We start from the raw sequence: 21,495 nt of genomic DNA, 5'->3' as shown, positions 1-21,495 counted from the left end.
TAAGCATATTTAGATATGGGCTGAGAAGCCTTTCCCGAAATTTCTTTAAAAACTCTATTGTGAAGCCATCTGGGCCCAGGGCTTTCCCTATTTGTAAATGGTCCATTGACTTTAAAATTTCAATTGCTGTAAAATGTCGCTCTAGTTTTTCTTTTAAATCTTCAGATAATCTGGGCAGAGATGCTTTATTCATAAACTGATCGCACATTGTTACATTTAATTTACCTTTAGATTGATACAAATCTTGATAAAATGATTCAAAGCACTTATTAATTTCTTCTGGGTCATGTACCATTTCCCCTTCTTTATTTTTTATAGAGTGAATTATTTTAGCATTTTCCTCCTTCTTAATTTGCCAGCTGAGTAGTTTGCCCGTTTTGTCTCCGTTCTCATAATAATGATATTGAGTTCTTGCCATGTCAGCTTCTGTCCTTTTAATTGTCAACATATTATATTCCAGTCTTTTCGGGGTGATGGTACAAGCTATCTCTGTGTTTTCAGTATTTGCAGATTTTTTAAACAGATTTCCATACTTGGTCACAGACCTCAGAAAAATGAGAAAACGTGAAAACGTTTTGACTTCTCTGTGTGGAGATGGGGGATACATTGCCCCCCAGTCGGGCCCAGTTCTAGACTGCTTCAAACTAGGGGTTGGCAGTAAGAGATGCTGGTTGATTATATGAATTTATCTTTCAGACCGTACACTATCACGTGGATGTTTTTGTTTTTATCCAAAGCTAAATGGGCATTATTTTTTAGGGTTTGAGGACACTTGGAGCTTAGAGTTGACCTCTTTAGGGGGGTCCATAGGGATCCTCCCCCAGGAAGAATTTTTTGATAAACAAGCTCTATTTTGATGCTTTTTTTGTACTCTGACACCTTATTTTCATTCAAAGTCACATCTTTATCATTGGAGAGTTGAAATGTGTAAGTTGAAAAGTGACATTTATTCTTCAGATTTATTGTGAATTGTGATGTTTAAAACATTAGTGCCTCAGTGTGACTTTCCGAGTAGAATTACAATTGCTATCAATAAACCTTTATTGACTCAACTACTGCAGTTAAGAACAATTTTAAATTACTTGTGCTTTTGTATTTCCATTTTATGCTGGTTTGTAGGCTACTTCTATTCTTCATTCCAGAGGCAAAAATTCTACTTTTTACTCCATTACTTCATTTATGTGACAGTTTTAGTTACTTTATAGGTTCAGATTATTAATACAACATATTAACCAACTAATAACTTATGATGTATTAGTATAGATTAAACCACCTAGCAGTAAGCCCACATTTAAAATGAGCTTCACCTTTAAAATCTGTACCATTAATGCATCAATATTTATGATAAAGTTTAGTTAAGTTTATTTACTTTATTAATCCCCCTGAGGGGAAATTCAGTGTTTTCACTCTTGCTTGTCAATTACACACAGGTCTGAAAGACACACACATGCACAAGCAGGACCTATACATGCACAAAGTGGAGAGATCTCAGAGTGAGGGGGCTGCCCTTTGGTCAGGCGCCCCGAGCGGTTGGGGGGTTCTGTGCCTTGCTCAAGGGCACCTCGGCAGTGCCCAGGAGGTGAACTGGCACCTCTCCAGCCACCAGTCCACGCTCCATATTCGGTCCGGACAGGGACTTGAGCAGACTACCCTCCAGTTCCCAACCCAAGTCCCTATGGACTGAGCTACTGCCGCCCCCAAAATAATATAATATTTATATAGATTTTATCCTTAAATGGGTGATTATACATATAGTAATTTTACTTTTGGTAGTCTATTTTAAGTATACTTAGATGCTAATACTTTTTACTTATGCAGCCTCACCCCTAATATTCCAAAATGCTAAAACTGTCCATTCCAATATATTGATTTAAAAAAAAATCCAAATTCTTTTTTCATATAATTTTGTGCTTCAAATATTAAGCAAATTATGTGACATTACATAATGACTGTCAGGGAGTCATGAGGTAAAAAGCTTTCAAAGTTTGCAGTGTGGTTGCCACAGAGATACATAACGGAGCCCATGGACATGCTTAAATTATGTTAAAGCATTAATGTAAACGTAAGATTAAACATATCATGACACACTCCATTTATAAAACAGAAAAACTCAATGAATGAGCTGTGCAAGAAAAAAAAAAATGTAAAAAAAACCCCCCACATAAAACAGGACCGAGGGGAAATGGGGGAATATCCCTACTAAATGTCCAGAGAACTTCAGTCTTCCTACTCCCCACGGCTAACAGCGAACACATCAACTAAGCGCTATACTCACACCTAACCACAGAAAAAACACAAGTTCCATTTTACGTATGGTGATATGATGTTTCTCTCCGTGGGAAGCTGTAATAGGAAATGAAAGTAATAAATGACAGGATCATGCAAGTACTCACATAATGTTAGTTGTCATAGTCCCAGTCCAATTATCAAAGCATAACAAAAAGAGAAAATTGTCCAGTGTTGAGATTTATGCTGATCCAGATATTTTAATTAACTAAGTCCAAAAATGCTATGGCTCCCTCTGGTATATCAGACCTCTTCTCTGTACCATTGACTTTCATCTTAGGCATCACAGGATAAGTCAGTGCATGGTCAATATTCATCTTCTTCAGCTGTTCCCTCATGTCATGGAAGGCCTTGTGTTTCTTGACCACTGCCACTGAATTATCACTAAAGAAAGAAATCTTTGGCCCAGTATGTGTGTGATGTCCCAATTCTGCGCCAAGATGGTGTGCAGCATTCCTGACAAGTTGCTTGTCTGTGAAGTTGTGAACCTTCATAAAGATCAGTCTGGGGGGATGCTTGTGACCAGGTTTTGGTGCAAGAGAATGGAGTGCATGGCCCGGTATCACCCTTCCCATTTTGCTTGTAATTTTGAGATAGTTAGGTAACCACTTCTTCATGAAGCTCATAGAATTCAATCCTTCTGTACCGTCAGGTAGACAAACCAAACATGCACTGCACCTGTATGGGTTGTCCAAGTCATCAGTGTGTTCCAACATTCAACTCACTAGTTTCTCCAGATTTATCACTTTGGACTGCAGCGATTCTGTCGTGGTCTCCACACTAGCAATTCTTTCCTGCGCCTCACCAACTTGAGCTCCCAGTGCCTATATTTGGGCCATTTGTTTATCTTATGACGACAAATGCTGTGTCAACTTTATCATCAATATCCTTTGTGATGTTGTTGGCCATTCCATCCATTGACCAGAAAATGTTCAGGTCAGGGCTACTGCTACTGCTAGCATTTTCAAATTCAGCCACTTCCACAGCATTAGCTTCCTTATTCTGCTCCAAGATTTTGTTAGTAGTCTTGATTATTTTGTCCTTGGTTTAGATAATGTCAATCGGTATTTTGGAAAGGTAATTGTCAAGAGTCATTTAAGAGGGATTTCAGCTGCAAAGTATGATATTTTCACCAAGCAAATACATTAAGTAGTCGGATAACTGGACAAAGTATTACCGCTTGTAGTGTTATGATGTACTACAGTTTAGCCTTTGCTCACCTGCTAGGGGTACAATCAGTGTCAAAGACTATACTGTCTCTATTTCATTACTTTCAAATGTATTAGGCTAAAAAGTGGAAAACTGGAATGTATATGGGTGTTGGATGGGCTATATCACTGTCAGTGTCAATAGTATGTCGAGCCAGGTCTCACTCCGAAATCGTTGAAATCTGGCACTTGGGTGGTGACTTGCAGTGTCAGAAACTCATGAAAAAGGTGTCCTTTAATGTCAGCATGATACACAGCCGTTTGCTTTTTAGTGTAACAGCACCTGGCAGCATCAGGGGAAACACTGCGGGACAAGGACGAAAGTTAAGGTGGCAAAAGTCTGGGTAAGGCCGGTGGGAGTGGTGGTGGATGTGTCCAACAAACTACTTCTTTCACCCAAGAGAGAGCGGTATTTGCATCCCACAAGATTCTAAAGCCCAACTCCATTCTTTTTTCCTAAACTCAACCACAAGTTCGTTGTTGTTGAATCGTCAATTCACTGCATTGTACCAACATAGTGCTTTTATTTTAAAAGAGACTGTATGTAAACATTTAATTTCCTGTGAAAACAGAAGTATATCGCCGAAGAAGACAATGCATGTAACAGGCAGAAGTGTCCTAAAGCGTTAACAACCAACGCACCCAGGGTACCTTACACGTTGTATGTGGACGTGGAAAACAAAAGTCAATATATGACGAGGTGGAAGTAAGAATGTGTTGGTATGTCATGAACATGTAAACGTCATTAAAACGTCATAGTAGCCTATATATTATTAAAACAATGTCATAGTACAATATGTCATAAAAAAAAGTCAAACTGTCATAAAAAAGTCACAGTGTGTGCTAAAATGGCACTCATTGATCAAAACCTTGAGAAGCTCTGATCTAAGATTGCTGTTTCAAAATGCTCTAAAATGGATAGGGGGAAATTTCTCCTGAGAATGTTCCGAAGACAGACCAACAGACCAACCGACCTTCATTCATCCCCAAAGGGAAACTCAACTAATCTGATCAACTAACCCAACCCCCCTAATGGTTGGGTCACAGAAGATGTCAATTGAATAGTGCTGAGTAGGTGATTATGGCCCTGGTGTGCAGCATAAAGATTGTTGACAACCTGAGCAGAAGTAACAGAAGAAAGAAATCTGCAGATGATGATGTTAATGTTAGAAAATATGTTGAAAGTTTTGATGAATGGAATTGTTGTCAGTTTTGAATTGTTGTTTGATGACATCTTTTTATTTAGTGTCTGGTGTCTTTCATCTCTCTCTATTTTATCTTCTATTATCTCTCCAGACTCTGTCAGGCTGGTGGATGGGACCAGTCTGTGCTCAGGCAGACTGGAGGTGAAGTCTAACCAGAGGTGGTCCTCAGTGTGTGAAGCTGACTTTGACCAGCAGGATGCAGAGGTGGTCTGTAGGGAGCTTGGCTGTGGGGCTCCTTCAGTCCTCCAGGGGGCGCTCTATGGAGAAGTGGAGGCTCCAATGTGGACCAAAGAGTTCCAGTGTGGAGGCCATGAGTCTGCTCTCCTGGACTGTAGAAGCTCAGGCTCAGATAGAAACACCTGCTCACCTGGCAAAGCTGTTGGACTCAAATGCTCAGGTAGAAGAGGAGCTGCAGCTTTAATTTGGTTCATTTCTCTTCTAATGAAACTCACTTTGTTCTTTTACTGATGACTCTCTGGTTTCTGTTCAGAGCCTGTCAGGTTGGTGGGAGGAGACCGTCACTGTGCAGGAACACTGGAGGTCAAACGTGAGGGAGAATGGAGACCAGTGACTGGCTCTGACTCTCCCTGGACCCTGAAGACAGCAGGTGCTGCCTGCAGAGATCTGGACTGTGGCTCTGCTGTTTCTGTAGGAGAGAGAAAGGAGTCCTCAGCCAGACCTGTGTGGTGGATCAGGTCTGAATGTGTTCACTCTGGATCTGCTCTGAGGGAGTGTGCAACACCAGATTCCTCTTCCTCTGTCCTGAATCTCACCTGCTCAGGTAAGCCCATCAGTGACATCATCAGTGACATCATCTATGACAGTAATGTCCCCAGATTGACTCACACATGTTCCAGCTAGAATGGCAGCAGACTGTCTCCAGCAGCCATGATGGAGTCTGATGAGCTGTTGCCTCAAGAAATCAGGTGCAACCATAAGAACCACTCCCAGATGAGGTAAATAATATTGATCATCTTGTTACAATGTTCTGCTGGATAAAACCTGCACCCTGGCATTAATGTGGGTGCCACTTGATGCACTCCATCCACCCAATCATGTTTGCTGACAAAGTACAAGTACACCTCTGCGGGGTGTCCTTTGGTGTCTAGCATCAGGCTGTCGGTGGCGAAACCTTTTGAGTCCTGTGGGTTTTGAGGTGGGGTACCAGCACGTCCCACTGATACTTGATCAGATTAGGATCTGGGGAATTTTGAGGCCAGGTCAATGCCTTGAGCTATTTGTCATGTTCTTCGGCCCATTTCTGAACAGTTTATGTGGTGTGACATGGCACATTGTCCTGCTGCAGGAGACACTGCCATTGGGGATTGTCATTGTAATGAAAGGGGGTACTTGGTCTGCAATACTGCTTGGGTGCATGGAGCATCTCAGATAGCATTGACATGAATGCCAGGCCCCATAGTTCCCTCGCAGAACATTGTATTATCACAAGATGAAGAAAGGAGGACACACAACTCCAATATTTTTAAAACAATGGGTGCAAGTTGCAGAATGATTCCAAAAAATACTTGTGGGCAACAGCATTCACAAAAGACAAAAAAGTCAAAATGTATAATTTAATAGGGCAACACACGGTCAGACACGTTTCAGCCTAAGCCTTCTTTAGTGTATCAAGAAGGTCAGACATGTTTCGGCCTAAGCCTTCTTGATACACTAAAGAAGGCTTAGGCTGAAACGTGTCTGACCGTGTGTTGCCCTATTAAATTATACATTTTGACTTTTTTGTCTTTTGTGAATGCTGTTGCCCACAAGTATTTTTTATTATCACAAGATGATCAATGATGTTATCGTTACCAGTCAGTGGTTTTAGTGTTTTTGCTGATTGGTGCATATAAAACATACATGTGTGCTGCTTCAGGAGTCCCCTGGGCCAACCACCAACCAGCCTGAAAGGACTCCTTCTTCAGCTTGACAGCTTTTTGAGCCACTGGTTTCCAGCAGCAGGTTCTTTGGTTGCCACCATAACAGGCACCAATGACCTACTGGATACAACTTTGATCAGCTCAGCTCAGCCGGGGGCTCGTCAGTATCTCCACACCCACGTGGCGTCCTTCACCCTGGACAAATCCTAAGGAGAGTCCAGCCCCTATCCCTTTGAGATTTTAGGGATCATTTTCTTAACAATTTTTTTTATTGTGGGTTACAGATCTTCTCAGAATAATCAGAAAGAGTGAGACCTTTTAACTTCTCTGTAGAATCACAGATGATTATGTTATTGTTTGAAAACATGTTGAAAGTGTTGAGAAATGGATAACGTATGTTAGAGAGTATGAAATGTAAATGTGATGTCAGACAGCTGCAGTCTGTGGTCTTATAAAGACGTGTTCTGTTGTTAATGATGAAGTGATGTTGGAATTGTGAGTCCAGTTTGAATCAGTGAATTGTTGTTTGATGACATCTTTTTATTTAGTGTCTGGTGTCTTTTATCTCTCTCTATTTTATCTTCTATTATCTCTCCAGACTCTGTCAGGCTGGTGGATGGGACCAGTCTGTGCTCAGGCAGACTGGAGGTGAAGTCTAACCAGAGGTGGTCCTCAGTGTGTGAAGCTGACTTTGACCAGCAGGATGCAGAGGTGGTCTGTAGGGAGCTTGGCTGTGGGGCTCCTTCAGTCCTCCAGGGGGCGCTCTATGGAGAAGTGGAGGCTCCAATGTGGACCAAAGAGTTCCAGTGTGGAGGCCATGAGTCTGCTCTCCTGGACTGTAGAAGCTCAGGCTCAGATAGAAACACCTGCTCACCTGGCAAAGCTGTTGGACTCACCTGCTCAGGTAGAAGAGGAGCTGCAGCTTTGATTTGGTTCATTTCTCTTCTAATGAAACTCACTTTGTTCTTTTACTGATGACTCTCTGGTTTCTGTTCAGAGCCTTTCAGGTTGGTGGGAGGAGACAGTCACTGTGCAGGAACACTGGAGGTCAAACATGGAGAATGGAGACCAGTGAATGTCATTTACTCTCCCTGGACCCTGAAGACAGCAGGTGTTGTCTGTGGACAGCTGGTCTGTGGCTCTCCTGTTTCTGTAGAACAGAAAAGGTCCCCATTAAGCTCCATGTGGAGGATCGACTCTCGATGTGTTAAGTCTGTACCTGCTCTGAGGGAGTGTGCAACACCAGATTCCTCTTCCACCATCCTGAATCTCACCTGCTCAGGTAAGCCCATCAGTGACATCATCAGTGACATCATCTATGACAGTAATGTCCCCAGGTTGACTCACACATGTTCCAGCTAGAATGGCAGCAGACTGTCTCCAGCAGCCATGATGGAGTCTGATGAGCTGCTGCCTCAGTAAATCAGCTGCTGAATGCACCAAGATATATATCTGTATATATGAAACATACATGTGTGCTGCTTCAGGAGTCCCCTGGGCCGAACCACCAACCAGCCTGAAAGGACTCCTTCTTCAGCTTGACAGCTTTCTGAGCCACTGGTTTCCAGCAGCAGGTTCTTTGGTTGCCGCCATAACAGGCACCAATGACCTACTGGACACAACTTTGATCAGCTCAGCTCAGCCAGGGGCTCCTCAGTATCTACACACCCACGTGGCGTCCTCCTTAAAAGGAGAGAGTCTGGTTATTGAGATTTTAGGGATCATTTTCTAAACACATTTTTTATTGTGGCTTACAGATCATCTCAGAAAAAACTGGACAGAGAAATGGATAACGAATGTTGGAGAGTATGACATGTAAATGTGATGTCAGACAGCTGCAGTCTGTGGTCTTATAAAGACGTGTTTTAATGATGAAGTGATGTTGGAATTGTTGTGAGTCCAGTTTGAATCAGTGAATTGTTGTTTGATGACATCTTTTTATTTAGTGTCTGGTGTCTTTTATCTCTCTCTATTTTATCTTCTATTATCTCTCCAGACTCTGTCAGGCTGGTGGATGGGACCAGTCTGTGCTCAGGCAGACTGGAGGTGAAGTCTAACCAGAGGTGGTCCTCAGTGTGTGAAGCTGACTTTGACCAGCAGGATGCAGAGGTGGTCTGTAGGGAGCTTGGCTGTGGGGCTCCTTCAGTCCTCCAGGGGGCGCTCTATGGAGAAGTGGAGGCTCCAATGTGGACCAAAGAGTTCCAGTGTGGAGGCCATGAGTCTGCTCTCCTGGACTGTAGAAGCTCAGGCTCAGATAGAAACACCTGCTCACCTGGCAAAGCTGTTGGACTCACCTGCTCAGGTAGAAGAGGAGCTGCAGCTTTGATTTGGTTCATTTCTCTTCTAATGAAACTCACTTTGTTCTTTTACTGATGACTCTCTGGTTTCTGTTCAGAGCCTGTCAGGTTGGTGGGAGGAGACAGTCGTTGTGCAGGAACACTGGAGGTCAAACGTGAGGGAGAATGGAGACCAGTGACTGGCTATTACTCTGACTGGACCCTGAAGACAGCAGGTGTTGCCTGCAGAGATCTGGACTGTGGCTCTGCTGTTTCTGTAGGAGAGAGAGAGGAGTCCTACAGACCTGTGTGGTGGATCAGGTCTGAATGTGTTCACTCTGGATCTGCTCTGAGGGAGTGTGCAACATCAGATTTCTCTTCCACCATCCTGGATCTCACCTGCTCAGGTAAGCCCATCAGTGACATCATCAGTGACATCATCTATGACAGTAATGTCCCCAGGATGACTCACACATGTTCCAGCTGGAATGGCAGCAGACTGTCTCCAGCAGCCATGATGGAGTCTGATGAGCTGCTGCCTCAGTAAATCAGCTGCTGAATGCACCAAGATATATATCTGTATATATGAAACATACATGTGTGCTGCTTCAGGAGTCCCCTGGGCCAACCACCAACCAGCCTGAAAGGACTCCTCCTTCAGCTTGACAGCTTTCTGAGCCACTGGTTTCCAGCAGCAGGTTCTTTGGTTGCCATCATAACAGGCATCAATGACCTACTGGACACAACTTTGATCAGCTCAGCTCAGCCGGGGGCTCGTCAGTATCTCCACACCCACGTGTCGTCCTTCACCCTGGACAACTCCTTAAAGGAGAGTCCAGCCCCTATCCCTTGAGATTTTAGGGATCATTTTCTAAACACATTTTTACTGTGGCCTACAGATCATCTCAGAAAAAAATGGACAGAGAAATGGATAACGTATGTTAGAGAGTATGAAATGTAAATGTGATGTCAGACAGCTGCAGTCTGTGGTCTTATACAGACGTGTTCTGTTGTTAATGATGAAGTGATGTTGGAATTGTTGTGAGTCCAGTTTGAATCAGTGAATTGTTGTTTGATGACATCTTTTTATTTAGTGTCTGGTGTCTTTTATCTCTCTCTATTTTATCTTCTATTATCTCTCCAGACTCTGTCAGGCTGGTGGATGGGACCAGTCTGTGCTCAGGCAGACTGGAGGTGAAGTCTAACCAGAGGTGGTCCTCAGTGTGTGAAGCTGACTTTGACCAGCAGGATGCAGAGGTGGTCTGTAGGGAGCTTGGCTGTGGGGCTCCTTCAGTCCTCCAGGGGGCACTCTATGGAGAAGTGGAGGCTCCAATGTGGACCAAAGAGTTCCAGTGTGGAGGCCATGAGTCTGCTCTCCTGGACTGTAGAAGCTCAGGCTCAGATAGAAACACCTGCTCACCTGGCAAAGCTGTTGGACTCAAATGCTCAGGTAGAATAATAACGTTGATAATAAGAACCTTTTATATAGCAACTTTGAAAGCAAAGATTACAAAGTGCTTTTACAAACAAAGCAAAGCAGAAGCATGAAACCCCAGAGGCAGTGTAACAATGGAAGCCAAACAACAGTGCCGAACTAAGGCCAGACAGAAATTAAGGTAGAATTAAACAAGAGATTAGACACAAGGAAGTATTAGAAAGACGACAGATGAGGATGAGAAATAGAGATAAATATGATACTAAACATAAACAAACAAGTAAATACAATAAAAGAATAAACCTGTACACACAAAATACTGCTAATAATGATAAATCGCAAAAAAACAAAAAGATAAATTACAAGATAAATAAGAAGACAAGAACACATAAAAGTAGGGCTACAGAAATGGATTTTAAGATGTGAATCAAAAGAAGCCATTGATTGTGCCAGCCATATCTCCTCAGGCAGGTCATTCCAAAGCTGGGGGGAATATGATGGCAAAAGGACTTTTGCCTTTAGATTTTAGTCTTGACTTTGGAACACCCAGAAGGGTACTAGGGAAGGATCTAAGGCTACAAAATTATGTTATTGTTATTGTTAGAGCATTGGTTTAATTCTGGAGATGGTTCTCATTTGGAGGAAGCAGGACTGGACAACTTTTTCGAAATGTGGCTGAGATGCAAGCACAGGTGATTGTTACCTGCAAGGCATAACTGCCTGTCGCACCTCCACTGGTGCCAGCAGATCATCTGCGGGGTCGTCAGCTGGGAGCCACCCTTCGCAGATATTTCACCCCTTGAATCCTCGAACATGTCTAGGTGTTGACATCTTGCTTCCGCTTCCTGTGGCTGGCCCTAGGGTCCTTGGTTCCCCCACTTTGGGTTTCTTCTTCTAAGCCACAGCACGAAGCTTCCTTTCTCTTCCTCTTCAGCCAATTCCCAGAGTGCCTTCTCTTGCTTGGACCCAGTGACTCTGAGGCTTTTTAGTAGCTCCTGGGTGGATTTTCCAACAAAGCCTCTGCATCCGACTTCCACAGGGTAGGTGCATGCCTTCCACCCTGCTTCAGTGCAAGCTGCAGCAAGCTTGCTGTACTTCTCCTTTTTTCCTCTCAATAGCTGCCTCCATCACCTCTTATCTTGGTGCTGTGAGTTCTGCCGTGATCACTGTCTTGGCAGAGATAGACCACAAGACTATGCCTGGCTGTAGGGAAGTTGTTGTTATATCAGGTGGAAACTTCAGCAGCTGGTTGAGGTCAACCCTCATCTACCACACACATCCAGGTTTCAGTACAGACCACTCCCTCTGCTTGATGTTTTCTGCTTAAGCTCGTTGCCTGATGAAGCCTATCCATGGTTTGGAGAATGATGGGCTGGCTCTGTTGGCTTCAAATCTGCGTTCCTCCAACACCTCTGTCAGTTTTTGGAGCACTTGGCTGTGGCACCATCTGTATATTTAGACTGCAGTTTGTTTGTGAGCCATGCCAGAAATGTACATTCTGGGGGCATGGTAGGGTGTCATTAGTGGACCCAATAAGGAAGTTCAGTCTTGCCTGAGGTATCTTCCACATGACCCTGTTGGTGACTGCCTCCCAGTTTGTCCACCCTCCTCGCTGCTGCTGGCTCACAGCTTTGATCTTGTAGTCTATGTCTCATCCTCCATCCTGATTACTTCTGAGACCACTAGCTCTTTTCTTTCCTTCTTTGTGATCTTTGACCACATCTTGGGGGCTGGTTTCAGAAAAAGCTTGTGCGTGCTTTCTCGTTCTTGCTCCTGCGTTTCTGAATCCTCTCTGCTCTCCTGAGCTTGGCAAGTCTTGATTTCAGCTGGTCCCAGAGAGCTTTACGACCCTCCTTCTTTCGCTTTTGTGCATTCCTCCATGCTTTCCAGAGAAATCGTTTTTCCTTCTTTCCTTTCCTCCTCTCTCTTCTTCTCTGCATGGGGTTGATCTTCTTCTTGGGAATTTCTCCAAATTTCTGCTTGCCTTCTTTGTAGATGATGTTTCAAAAGAGGTTGAGTTTGGCAGTTGCGCTGCCCTTTAGCTAGCTAGTTCTGGAGGACTGGATGTAAATTCTGCTCAAAGCATCTCCATGCCTCTTTGGTGCTGGTTTGGGGCCACTTCACTTTGGCCTGGCGGATTTGCTTCTCCTCTGGTGGTTTTCTCGTCATTTGGCTGCTTTCAGGCTCAAAGCACATTCCTTGCAGTGGGGCATGTTCTTGCTCTTGGTGTTGCACTTCCTGTGAGGATGGCTGTTGCAGCTCCTCTCTGTCACCATCTAAAATAGTGGACTCAGCAGCACTGTGGTGCTCAACCAGGCTTTGAGTCCCCCTAGTCTCACCTGCCAAAGCAGTACAAGTTTGCATATGGTTTCTCCCCCGGCACTTTGACTTTCCTTGATGTATTCACAGGCCCCAGTGTGATGTCACTTTGGCCCATCTGCAGCTGCATTTCCAAAGGATCTTGAGGTCATTACTCGCTGCCGTTCCAGTCTTTCTGGTATTATCCATCCTGATTGGTCCATTTTCCATCCCAGGCTGTTGCCTTTGTGTTGTGCTTGTAGTTTCAAAACATATTCCGTCTCCACATTTAAGACTAGACTTAAGACTTTCCTCTTTGATAAAGCTTATAGTTAGGGCTGGCTCAGGCTTGCCCTGTACCAGCCCCTAGTTAGGCTGACTTAGGCCTAGTCTGCCTGAGGACCCCCCTATAATACACCGGGCACCTTCTCTCCTTCTCTCTCTCTCTCTCTCTCTCTCTCTCTCGTATCCTATTACTGCATCTTGCTAACTCGGCCATTCTGGATGTCACTAACTCGGCTTCTTCTCCGGAGCCTTTGTGCTCCACTGTCTCTCAGATTAACTCATATCACAGCGGTGCCTGGACAGCGTGACGTGTGTGGTTGTGCTGCTGCCGTGGTCCTGCCAGATGCCTCCTGCTGCTGCTGCCATCATTAGTCATTAGTCATACTTCTACTGTTATTATACACATATGACTATTGTCACACATGTATACTGCCAGATATTAATATGTACTTTCAACATATTGTACCACAGTAGCCAGAACTATAACTATAATATTATTACTTTCATTAATGTTGTTGTAAGCTACTGTCATTACCAGCATCTCTCTCTCTCTCTCTCTCTCTCTCTCTCTCTCTGTCTCATTGTGTCACATGGATTACTGTTAATTTATTATGCTGATCTGTTCTGTACGACATCTATTGCACGTCTGTCCGTCCTGGAAGAGGGATCCCTCCTCAGTTGCTCTTCCTGAGGTTTCTACCGTTTTTTCCCCATTAAAGGGTTTTTTGGGGAGTTTTTCCTGATCAGCTGTGAGGGTCATAAGGACAGAGGGATGTCGTATGCTGTAAAGCCCTGTGAGGCAAATTGTGATTTGTGATATTGGGCTTTATAAATGAAATTGATTGATTGATTGATTGATTGATTGATAGATAGTGAAGCAGTCATGTCATTGGCATGTGGAAAGAGTAACTAGCCCGTCCACCCCTGGTGCAGTCAGTCTTCCCTGACTGCCCTCCAGTCTTTCCTAGGTGTCAGCTGCCCTATTCACTGTAGTCACTGGTGTTCCAGATAGACTTAGATGCAAGTACAGGTGTTTCTGTTCTGCAAGGCATTTCTGCCTGTTGCACCTCCGCCAGTGCCAGCAGGCCAGCTGCAAGGTCGTCAGCATGGAGGCTGATTGAGAGCTTAAATCTGAATTAAATGTTGGGAATGGGCTTCAGTTTAGTGGGCAGGGGACCAGGGGCATTCACAATGTGACTGGCTGGGTTTGAGGGTGGGAACAGTATGACTCCTGATTTTGAGCTCGGTAATTGAAGGTTATTTTGTGCCATCCAACAGCTGACACCACTGAGACAATCTAAAACAGCAGCGAGGGTTTTGGGGTCATCAGGTCTCCGCAGGAAGTATATCTGTATGTCCTCTGCATAGCTATGAAAAGATATGTTGCAATGTTGGATGATTTTGCCAAGGATGAGCATGTAGATAGAAAATAGAATTGGACCTAAAATTGAGCCTTGTGGTACACCACAGGTAATGTGAATAGACTAAAAGGTAAAAAAAAATATACCAACGAATTGCAGTGTCTGTGATGCCAACCCAGGTTTTAAGACAACTGATTAAAATGGCTGCACTTAGGTCTAAAAGAATTAAAACTGCACTCCCTCCCCTGTTGGCAGCAAAAAGGAGATCACTGGTCACCTTTAAGAGTTACTACATAAAGCTCTAAAGCCTGAATGATACTTCTCAAAGCTGCTGTTATGACACTTAAACGATGAAAGTTTGGTTGAAACCACTTTTTCTAAAACTTTTGATGAAAAGAGAAGTTTAAAAATTGGCCTAAACGTTTTCAGAGCAATTGTTAAAAACCTAACCTTGATCTTTTAAGGGTCGGTTTCTCTAAAAGGGGTTGGGCCACAGCATGTTCGAAAGTAAATGGGCAAGTTCCTTCTGCTGTCGAGGAATTAATATTCAATTAAATACCATGCAAAACTGTGTCAATAACCTCTTTGAGAAATTTAGTGGGAATAAAATCGAGAATGCACATGGTTGGTTTCATGTAGTAAATGATTTCAGATAAGGACGGAGAAACAGGCTTAGAATTGATAAAATAACCATAGTTTTCCATTTTCTTGCCTTTTTCCTACAGTCTCTCAATAATTTCCAGTTGGAGTCATGTAGCAAGGGTTGGGGTATTCTATTTGACTTTTTATATTTGTATGCAGCAGTAGATTCCAGTACCGTCTGACAGGTTTGATTAAAAATGTAGACCAGCTCCTCTGTGGTAAAATTTGTGTTAAAAGCAGCTTCAGAAGCAGCAGACATAGAGTTAAATGTGCTGATGGACAGAGGAGGAGCTGCAGCTTTGATTTGGTTCATTTCTCTTCTAATGAAACTCACTTTGTTCTTTTACTGATGACTCTCTGGTTTCTGTTCAGAGCCTGTCAGGTTGGTGGGAGGACACAGTCGTTGTGCAGGAACACTGGAGGTCAAACATGGAGAATGGAGACCAGTGAATGGCTATGACTTGACCCTGAAGGAAGCAGCCATCGCCTGCAGAGATCTGGACTGTGGCTCTGCTGTTTCTGTAGGACAGAAAGAGGATTCCATACGCAGACCTGTGTGGTGGATCAGGTCTGACTGTATTGAGTCTGGATCTGCTCTGAGGGAGTGTGTAAAGTCAGATTTCTCTTTCTACACCTGGAATTTTCCCTGCTCAGGTAAGCCTATCAGTGACATCATCTATGACATCATCTATGACAGTGATGTTTCTGTTATGTTCCGTTACAGTGACTGTCAGTGGAGTGAACTGGAGAGTTATCCAGGACAATGACATCCTAAACTGTAGAGAACTGGGCTTGTTTCTAAAAGCTTTCCATCCATCCATAGCCTGCTGAGCTTCACCTGACAGGACACACCTGTCTGTCTGTCTGTCTGTCTGTCTCTTTGTTTAGAGACGTGCTGCTTCAGCCAATGGGTCCACACCATTACCACACGAGTGTGCGCCTGCGGTGCACCAGATGAATGTAGTCTGCACACCATCAGACAGTTATCATAGCCAGTAGATACACCGGACTGACTGCTGAAGTTCAGCAGAGAGAGCGGCGTTTACGTCACCACGACCACATCACTCATACAAACACAAACAAGTGAAGGGAAATGAATAAGACTTACATAAAATCAAATTGTCAACATTACTGTCTATGCAGGCAACTATTTGTCAGCTCAGGAAGCCACCCTGGCTTTTGACCTGTAGACCAACAGTGTTGTTTGTTTTCTCAGGTGACAGTTACGTGGTTGCTGCCACTGGCTGACAGACTCCACTCCATTTACACAGCTTTCATTTGTGTTTGTATGAGTCATGTGGTCGTGGTGACGTCAACGCTTAAATTTAGCAGTGGATGTGGCGTATCTACTGGCTACGATAACTGTCAAAAGGAGTGCAGACTCCACCTAATTGGAACACTGCAGGTGTACCACGACGTACTATTGGTGCTGACCCAGTATTTACAGACTTGCTGCTTCAGCCAATCATCTCTCTGTATTTACTGACCTGCTGCTTCAGCCAATTATCTCTCTGTATTTACGGACCTGCTGCTTCAGCCAATCATCTCTCTGTATTTACGGACCTGCTGCTTCAGCCAATCATCTCTCTGTATTTACGGACCTGCTGCTTCAGCCAATCATCTCTCTGTATTTACTGACCTGCTGCTTCAGCCAATCATCTCTCTGTATTTACAGACCTGCTGCTTCAGCCAATCATCTCTCTGTATTTACAGACCTGCTGCTTCAGCCCAACATCTCTGTGTCCTCCTCCATGGACGGGGTCTCCAAGGCCCAGCAGCAGGGGTTTCAGGTGCTCAGAGGTTCCAACTTCACCATCAGCTGCTCCATCCAGCCACAGTACCCAGGAGGCTCCTTCCAGCTCACCTTCACCTCCTCCAACTCAGCACACAACTACACCCAACCAGCTGTCAATCACTCTGCCTACTTCCTGTTTCCTGAAGCAGAGCCCGCCCACCAAGGAAGCTACAGCTGTGTTTATCACCTCTATGTTTTCTCTCATAACTTCTCCTCTGAGAGCCGTCTGCTCTCCGTCACTGTCTCAGGTAAGCTGACTGTTTACATGCAGGTTTGGAAAAGATGATTGGTCCACACTGACTGAAAATGATCAGCTGACCACATGTTGTTTCTGGAATGACACTGTGACGACTGTCATTGTGTCACACATGTCATATAGTAACCAAACTTATACAAAGTGTTTCAATGGCAACAGCAACAATTTACTGTAGGACTGAGCATGTTTGGTTACCAGTATAACTCTGGTTCTCTGACAACTCAGTGAGGTGTTACTATCATAGACATATATACGTAGATGCCACATCGAGCGCTGAGCTGTATGTTGCCGCCATATTGGATGTGGCAAGGCTGCGCCGTAAACTAATACAAGTAAATGGACTTAATTTCATAAAGCGCCTTTCTACAAAGAAATTTACGTTAATGCCTCTCGTTTATTCATTCACACACACACTAATATACTTGGGAAACAGTTAGGCACCAAAAACAATGTATTTGATCTTCTCAGATGGCTAAGATAAGAACTTTATTGATCCCACACAGGAGTAATTCACCTTACATCAGCTATGTATATATATATATACTGCTCCCATTTTTCATGGGCTGAACTCAAAGATCTAAAACGTTTTCTATATACACAAAAGACCTATTTCTCTCTAAAAGGCCACTCTGAAATGTGTGTTACCAGTCCATGAATGGAGGGAAGAGTTGCTTTGTTGTGCAGCGTGTTAGCCGAGGATCATCTGTTGTGGATGAGTAAAGCTAAAAGAATTGTGGTTCCTGATGCAGTCCTTGCTGTGCAGTGTTCCAGTGGTGTAGAGGAAGCTGTTCTCTATGTGTGTCCTTACAGAGTTAGCAGTTCAGCGCTAACAAGGCTTTGTTCTTCTTTGCTTGAACAAAATCACAGAAGCTCCAGCACGTCTGTTGGGATCACTGGACTCCACAGATGCCAACAGACGTGCTGGAGCTTCTGTGATTGGTCACAGCAGAGGGTGATTCCTATAGTGAGACACTGAGCGAGGGTCAAAAGAGAACCAGACACTGAAGCTGTTTGTGGTTTGTTCTAGTTTACACCTGAGTACTGACTGTTTAATGTCACAGGTACAGCTAGAGGCTTCACTGTATCGGCCTACTGTCTGGTAGGGAAACACCCACATGTCAGCCCACATAGAAAAGTCTCACTAAAGTCACCTCAGGTTTATCTCTACAGATTATTTTCACAGGACTTTATCATGTGAACATCAAAAGATGTAATGACTTTCTATGTGTTTGTTCAGATCCAACACCTTTCATCATCAGAACCGTCGTGCTGAGTCTGCCGTTGGTCACTGTCCTTTACTTCTACTGTAAGGTACTGACATGTGTCTGTTGTTTAGACCTGTGACTGACATGAAGCACTCAGTCTGTGTTTATTGAAGTGAAGAGAGGAGTGATGCAGGAAGTTGCATGTGTGTGCTGTCATGTGTCTCCAGGCCAGCAGGGGGCAGAAGGTGGCCAGACAGGAGAACATTGAGCTGGATTATTATAACCTGGGTGTTGCTGCAGCTGAAGGAGGGCCGACTGAAGAGGAAGGAGCTCAAGGAGCAGAGTAGCACCTCCAAGGAGCTCACCTCACATCCACATGGGTTTTTATACGCATGTCAAAGTCACAATATAAAAAACAATCATATTTTACCCCCCCACTCAAAACACAAATGATCAGAATAAATATATGATCTGTCAGTCACAGTTAATAACCAATACTGACAGTAACTGCAGAAGGAAAAACTAAATAAATAAAAAAACAGAAGAAACTGGTGAGTAGTGATCAGACAGACTTTATAAAATCAAGGCTGGCCTCAGATAATGTCGGAGGTTATTGCATCTCAAAGATGGTCAGGTCCTGGCTTCTCCAGCTGCAGTCCTGTCATTTGATGCAATGAAGGCCTTTGACCATCTAGAGTGGCAGCTTTTGTGGTCAGTGCTTCATGTGATGGGCTTTGGCATTCCTTTCATTATCACTGTCAAGGTGCTGTATGATAATCCAACAGCTATGGTGCAGAATTTGCTCCCCTCCATTTCCCATCTGCAGAGGGTCGAGGCGGTGCTGCCCTTTGAGCCCACTGGTGTCCACACTTTCGTTCGAGCCACTGGCACAGACTGTTTGTCATGCTCCACTGCTGTTGATCACACATCACCATATTTCATTATACGTGGATGACATGCTATTGTACATAAATAATGCTGTTCTGTGTATTCAGCAGATCCTGTCTATATTTGATCAGTATGGGAATCTATTGGCCATATTACCACTGAGTCAGACAATGACCAGTGCCCTGTCGCTTCCCTCATTCCAGTCGTAAAAAATTTCACATACCTGTCAATTGAAAATTTCCCTTCAGTTCAAGCTATAGTTAAACATAATTTCAGCAACATGCTGAATAGAATTGCCTCTGATGTAATCAGGTGGTCTGTGCTGCCAAAGTCCCTTCGCACCTGTTTCAATAATCAAGATGAACGTGTTACCCAGAGCAAATTTTGCTGGCTAGATGCACACAATGTCAACAAGGAAACAGCCTCTACACGACTTCATATCATCTAATTGTTCTTTCTTTGTACGTTTTCTTGACCTGGACAATATTTAGAAACCCTTTAAATCCACCCATCACTATAGAACACATTAGTTTTTATGTCATCCATCCAAACTGGTGCTTTAAGTGAAATTTTCTCTGTGCTTATCGTCCTCTAAAATGAAGAACACTCTGCATTTTGCTCCATACATAAATAACAGTGTTCGTAAATCAACTGAGTCTTTAAGTTTCAGTCGTCCTGACTTTGTCCTTTGGCGTGTTCTCTTGGATCAGCTTTATGAATAAGTCTTACAGCTCTGACTTTTAGCACTCTAGTTTTTGGATTCAGGAGAAAGTTGTACATGTTTACTCTTTTTGGTTTTTTTACCTGCCAGAGATCATAGGAATGACATATATGAATTTTGAAAATGGGTGTGGTTCCTCTTTACTTCCATGATTTTGCTTCTTTCATAAACATTTTGTTTCTGATGAAGGATTTTGTTTAAGGATCTTTCTTAATTTTGTGCTAGAAAAAACCCAAATTTTCTGATGACTGATTTTGCCAATTTAGGATGCAAAATTTTGCTTTATTTGTGATAATAGATTTTGGATTTTTCAACCTGCGGCCCTTCATTTCATGTCACCCCTCTTTCTGCTCCCATATTTCTTTAGCTGTAATATCATTAACACAAAAAAAAGAAATATTATAATTTGATGGAGGATTTTGCTTATTTCAAAGAATTGCGCATGTTTTTTTTGATGGAAAAATTGCCCAATTTTATGATAATGGATTTTGCCAGTTTCATTACTAAAGGCAAGATTTGCTTAATTTTGTGATGGACAATTCTGCATTTTTACAATAAAGATGTTTTCTGAACTTAAGAAAGAAGGATTTTGCTCAATTTTGTGATGGAAGGAATTTTATTGTTTCATAAGAATGTTGCTAAATTTCTCACCGAACAGCTTTGATACCAAATATCCTCATAACTCATCAAAAGTATGAATAAAAATATGGTAATAAAATTGTTTAAAAGAAGTGAAGGAGAAATAAGGAGTGGACAAGACGTGAATGACTGATGAGGTCTATCTGACTGAAGTGCTGCGTCTATAATCACTTTAGCTGATTAACAGTGTGGGGATTATTTTTTTAATTAAATATAATCTTTGGGGTTTTTTTTTTTCCAGGTCTCATCACACAGGTGTCTCGTGTTACTCTGAGCTGCAGTGATGAATCAGTCAGCCAGATGTCACTGTTGGGAGAAAATTAACGCAATACATCATCATCATGTGTTTAGTGGCATGAGATTCATTCATTTTCTTTTATGTGTGTGTGCTCTGCCCAAGATGTACTGTAGTGCGAGTAGTCTGTGAGAGGGACATGACAAAGTTCAAACAGTAATCCCATCTTAATTGTTGTTTGAGAGCAGGGACAGGGAGAGAATGTAGGACTGTTAATTAGTAATTTTTTCCACTTGAACAATAAAGTGAAACAATTACTTATGTAAATGAATGTCCTGACATTGTTTTAACTAAATGTAACTGTGATATGTCCACTATGGAAACAAAATGTCTTCTGTAACATTTCCTCAAAGATGTGTATTCTTTCCTGATGTTTGTAACACTCTGTTATGGACTTGTACTTGAAATGAGATAATTTGCTGTAACCCTCCAGGTCATTCAGTTGGGTTCAGAGAAATAATATTGATGAAAATAAATGGAAACACTTTTAAGGTCATTTTTAAAGTAATTTGAAGTAACCTGTTGAAGAGCTTGGGTGTACAACAAATGAATGCGCTCATTATCAAGTTCATTTTCAAAAAAGTAAAGGGTTCTTATGAAGGTGGTGTGAGCTCATATTTTGAAAGTTGTAGACATAAGCCATGTGACCTGGTGAAACTTTCACATGTGTGATGATCAAACGACACATCCATATTCATTTGAAATCATGTGACCTAGTGAAAGCTTGACTGATGTGTACTGGCTGCTGTGAGGATATAAGTAACAGCAGGCAGACACAAATATATACTAGTTAATGTCAGTGGAGAAACTGAGCAGGACT

The 21,495-nt window shown here is 43.0% G+C and overlaps 1 protein-coding gene across 1 annotated transcript in view; it reads left to right on the top strand.

The window, feature by feature from the left end:
- Window positions 1-21,179, top strand: part of LOC117269856 (scavenger receptor cysteine-rich type 1 protein M130-like) — a 39,395-nt gene extending 18,216 nt beyond the window's left edge. Inside the window, exons 5-15 of the mRNA XM_078161872.1 lie at window positions 4,791-5,096; window positions 5,190-5,480; window positions 7,178-7,483; window positions 7,577-7,861; window positions 8,576-8,881; window positions 8,975-9,262; window positions 10,000-10,305; window positions 15,249-15,530; window positions 16,590-16,919; window positions 18,165-18,238; window positions 18,360-21,179. Coding sequence (XP_078017998.1) covers window positions 4,791-5,096; window positions 5,190-5,480; window positions 7,178-7,483; window positions 7,577-7,861; window positions 8,576-8,881; window positions 8,975-9,262; window positions 10,000-10,305; window positions 15,249-15,530; window positions 16,590-16,919; window positions 18,165-18,238; window positions 18,360-18,479 — 2,894 coding nt within the window. The 3' untranslated portion in view covers window positions 18,480-21,179. The remainder of the gene's footprint in view (window positions 1-4,790; window positions 5,097-5,189; window positions 5,481-7,177; window positions 7,484-7,576; window positions 7,862-8,575; window positions 8,882-8,974; window positions 9,263-9,999; window positions 10,306-15,248; window positions 15,531-16,589; window positions 16,920-18,164; window positions 18,239-18,359) is intronic.
- The last annotated feature ends 316 nt before the right edge of the window (window positions 21,180-21,495 follow it).

The sequence above is a fragment of the Epinephelus lanceolatus genome, chromosome 19 (genome assembly GCF_041903045.1).
Source record: "Epinephelus lanceolatus isolate andai-2023 chromosome 19, ASM4190304v1, whole genome shotgun sequence".
Classification (NCBI taxonomy): domain Eukaryota; kingdom Metazoa; phylum Chordata; class Actinopteri; order Perciformes; family Serranidae; genus Epinephelus; species Epinephelus lanceolatus.
This window is presented reverse-complemented; position numbering and strand designations above follow the sequence as displayed.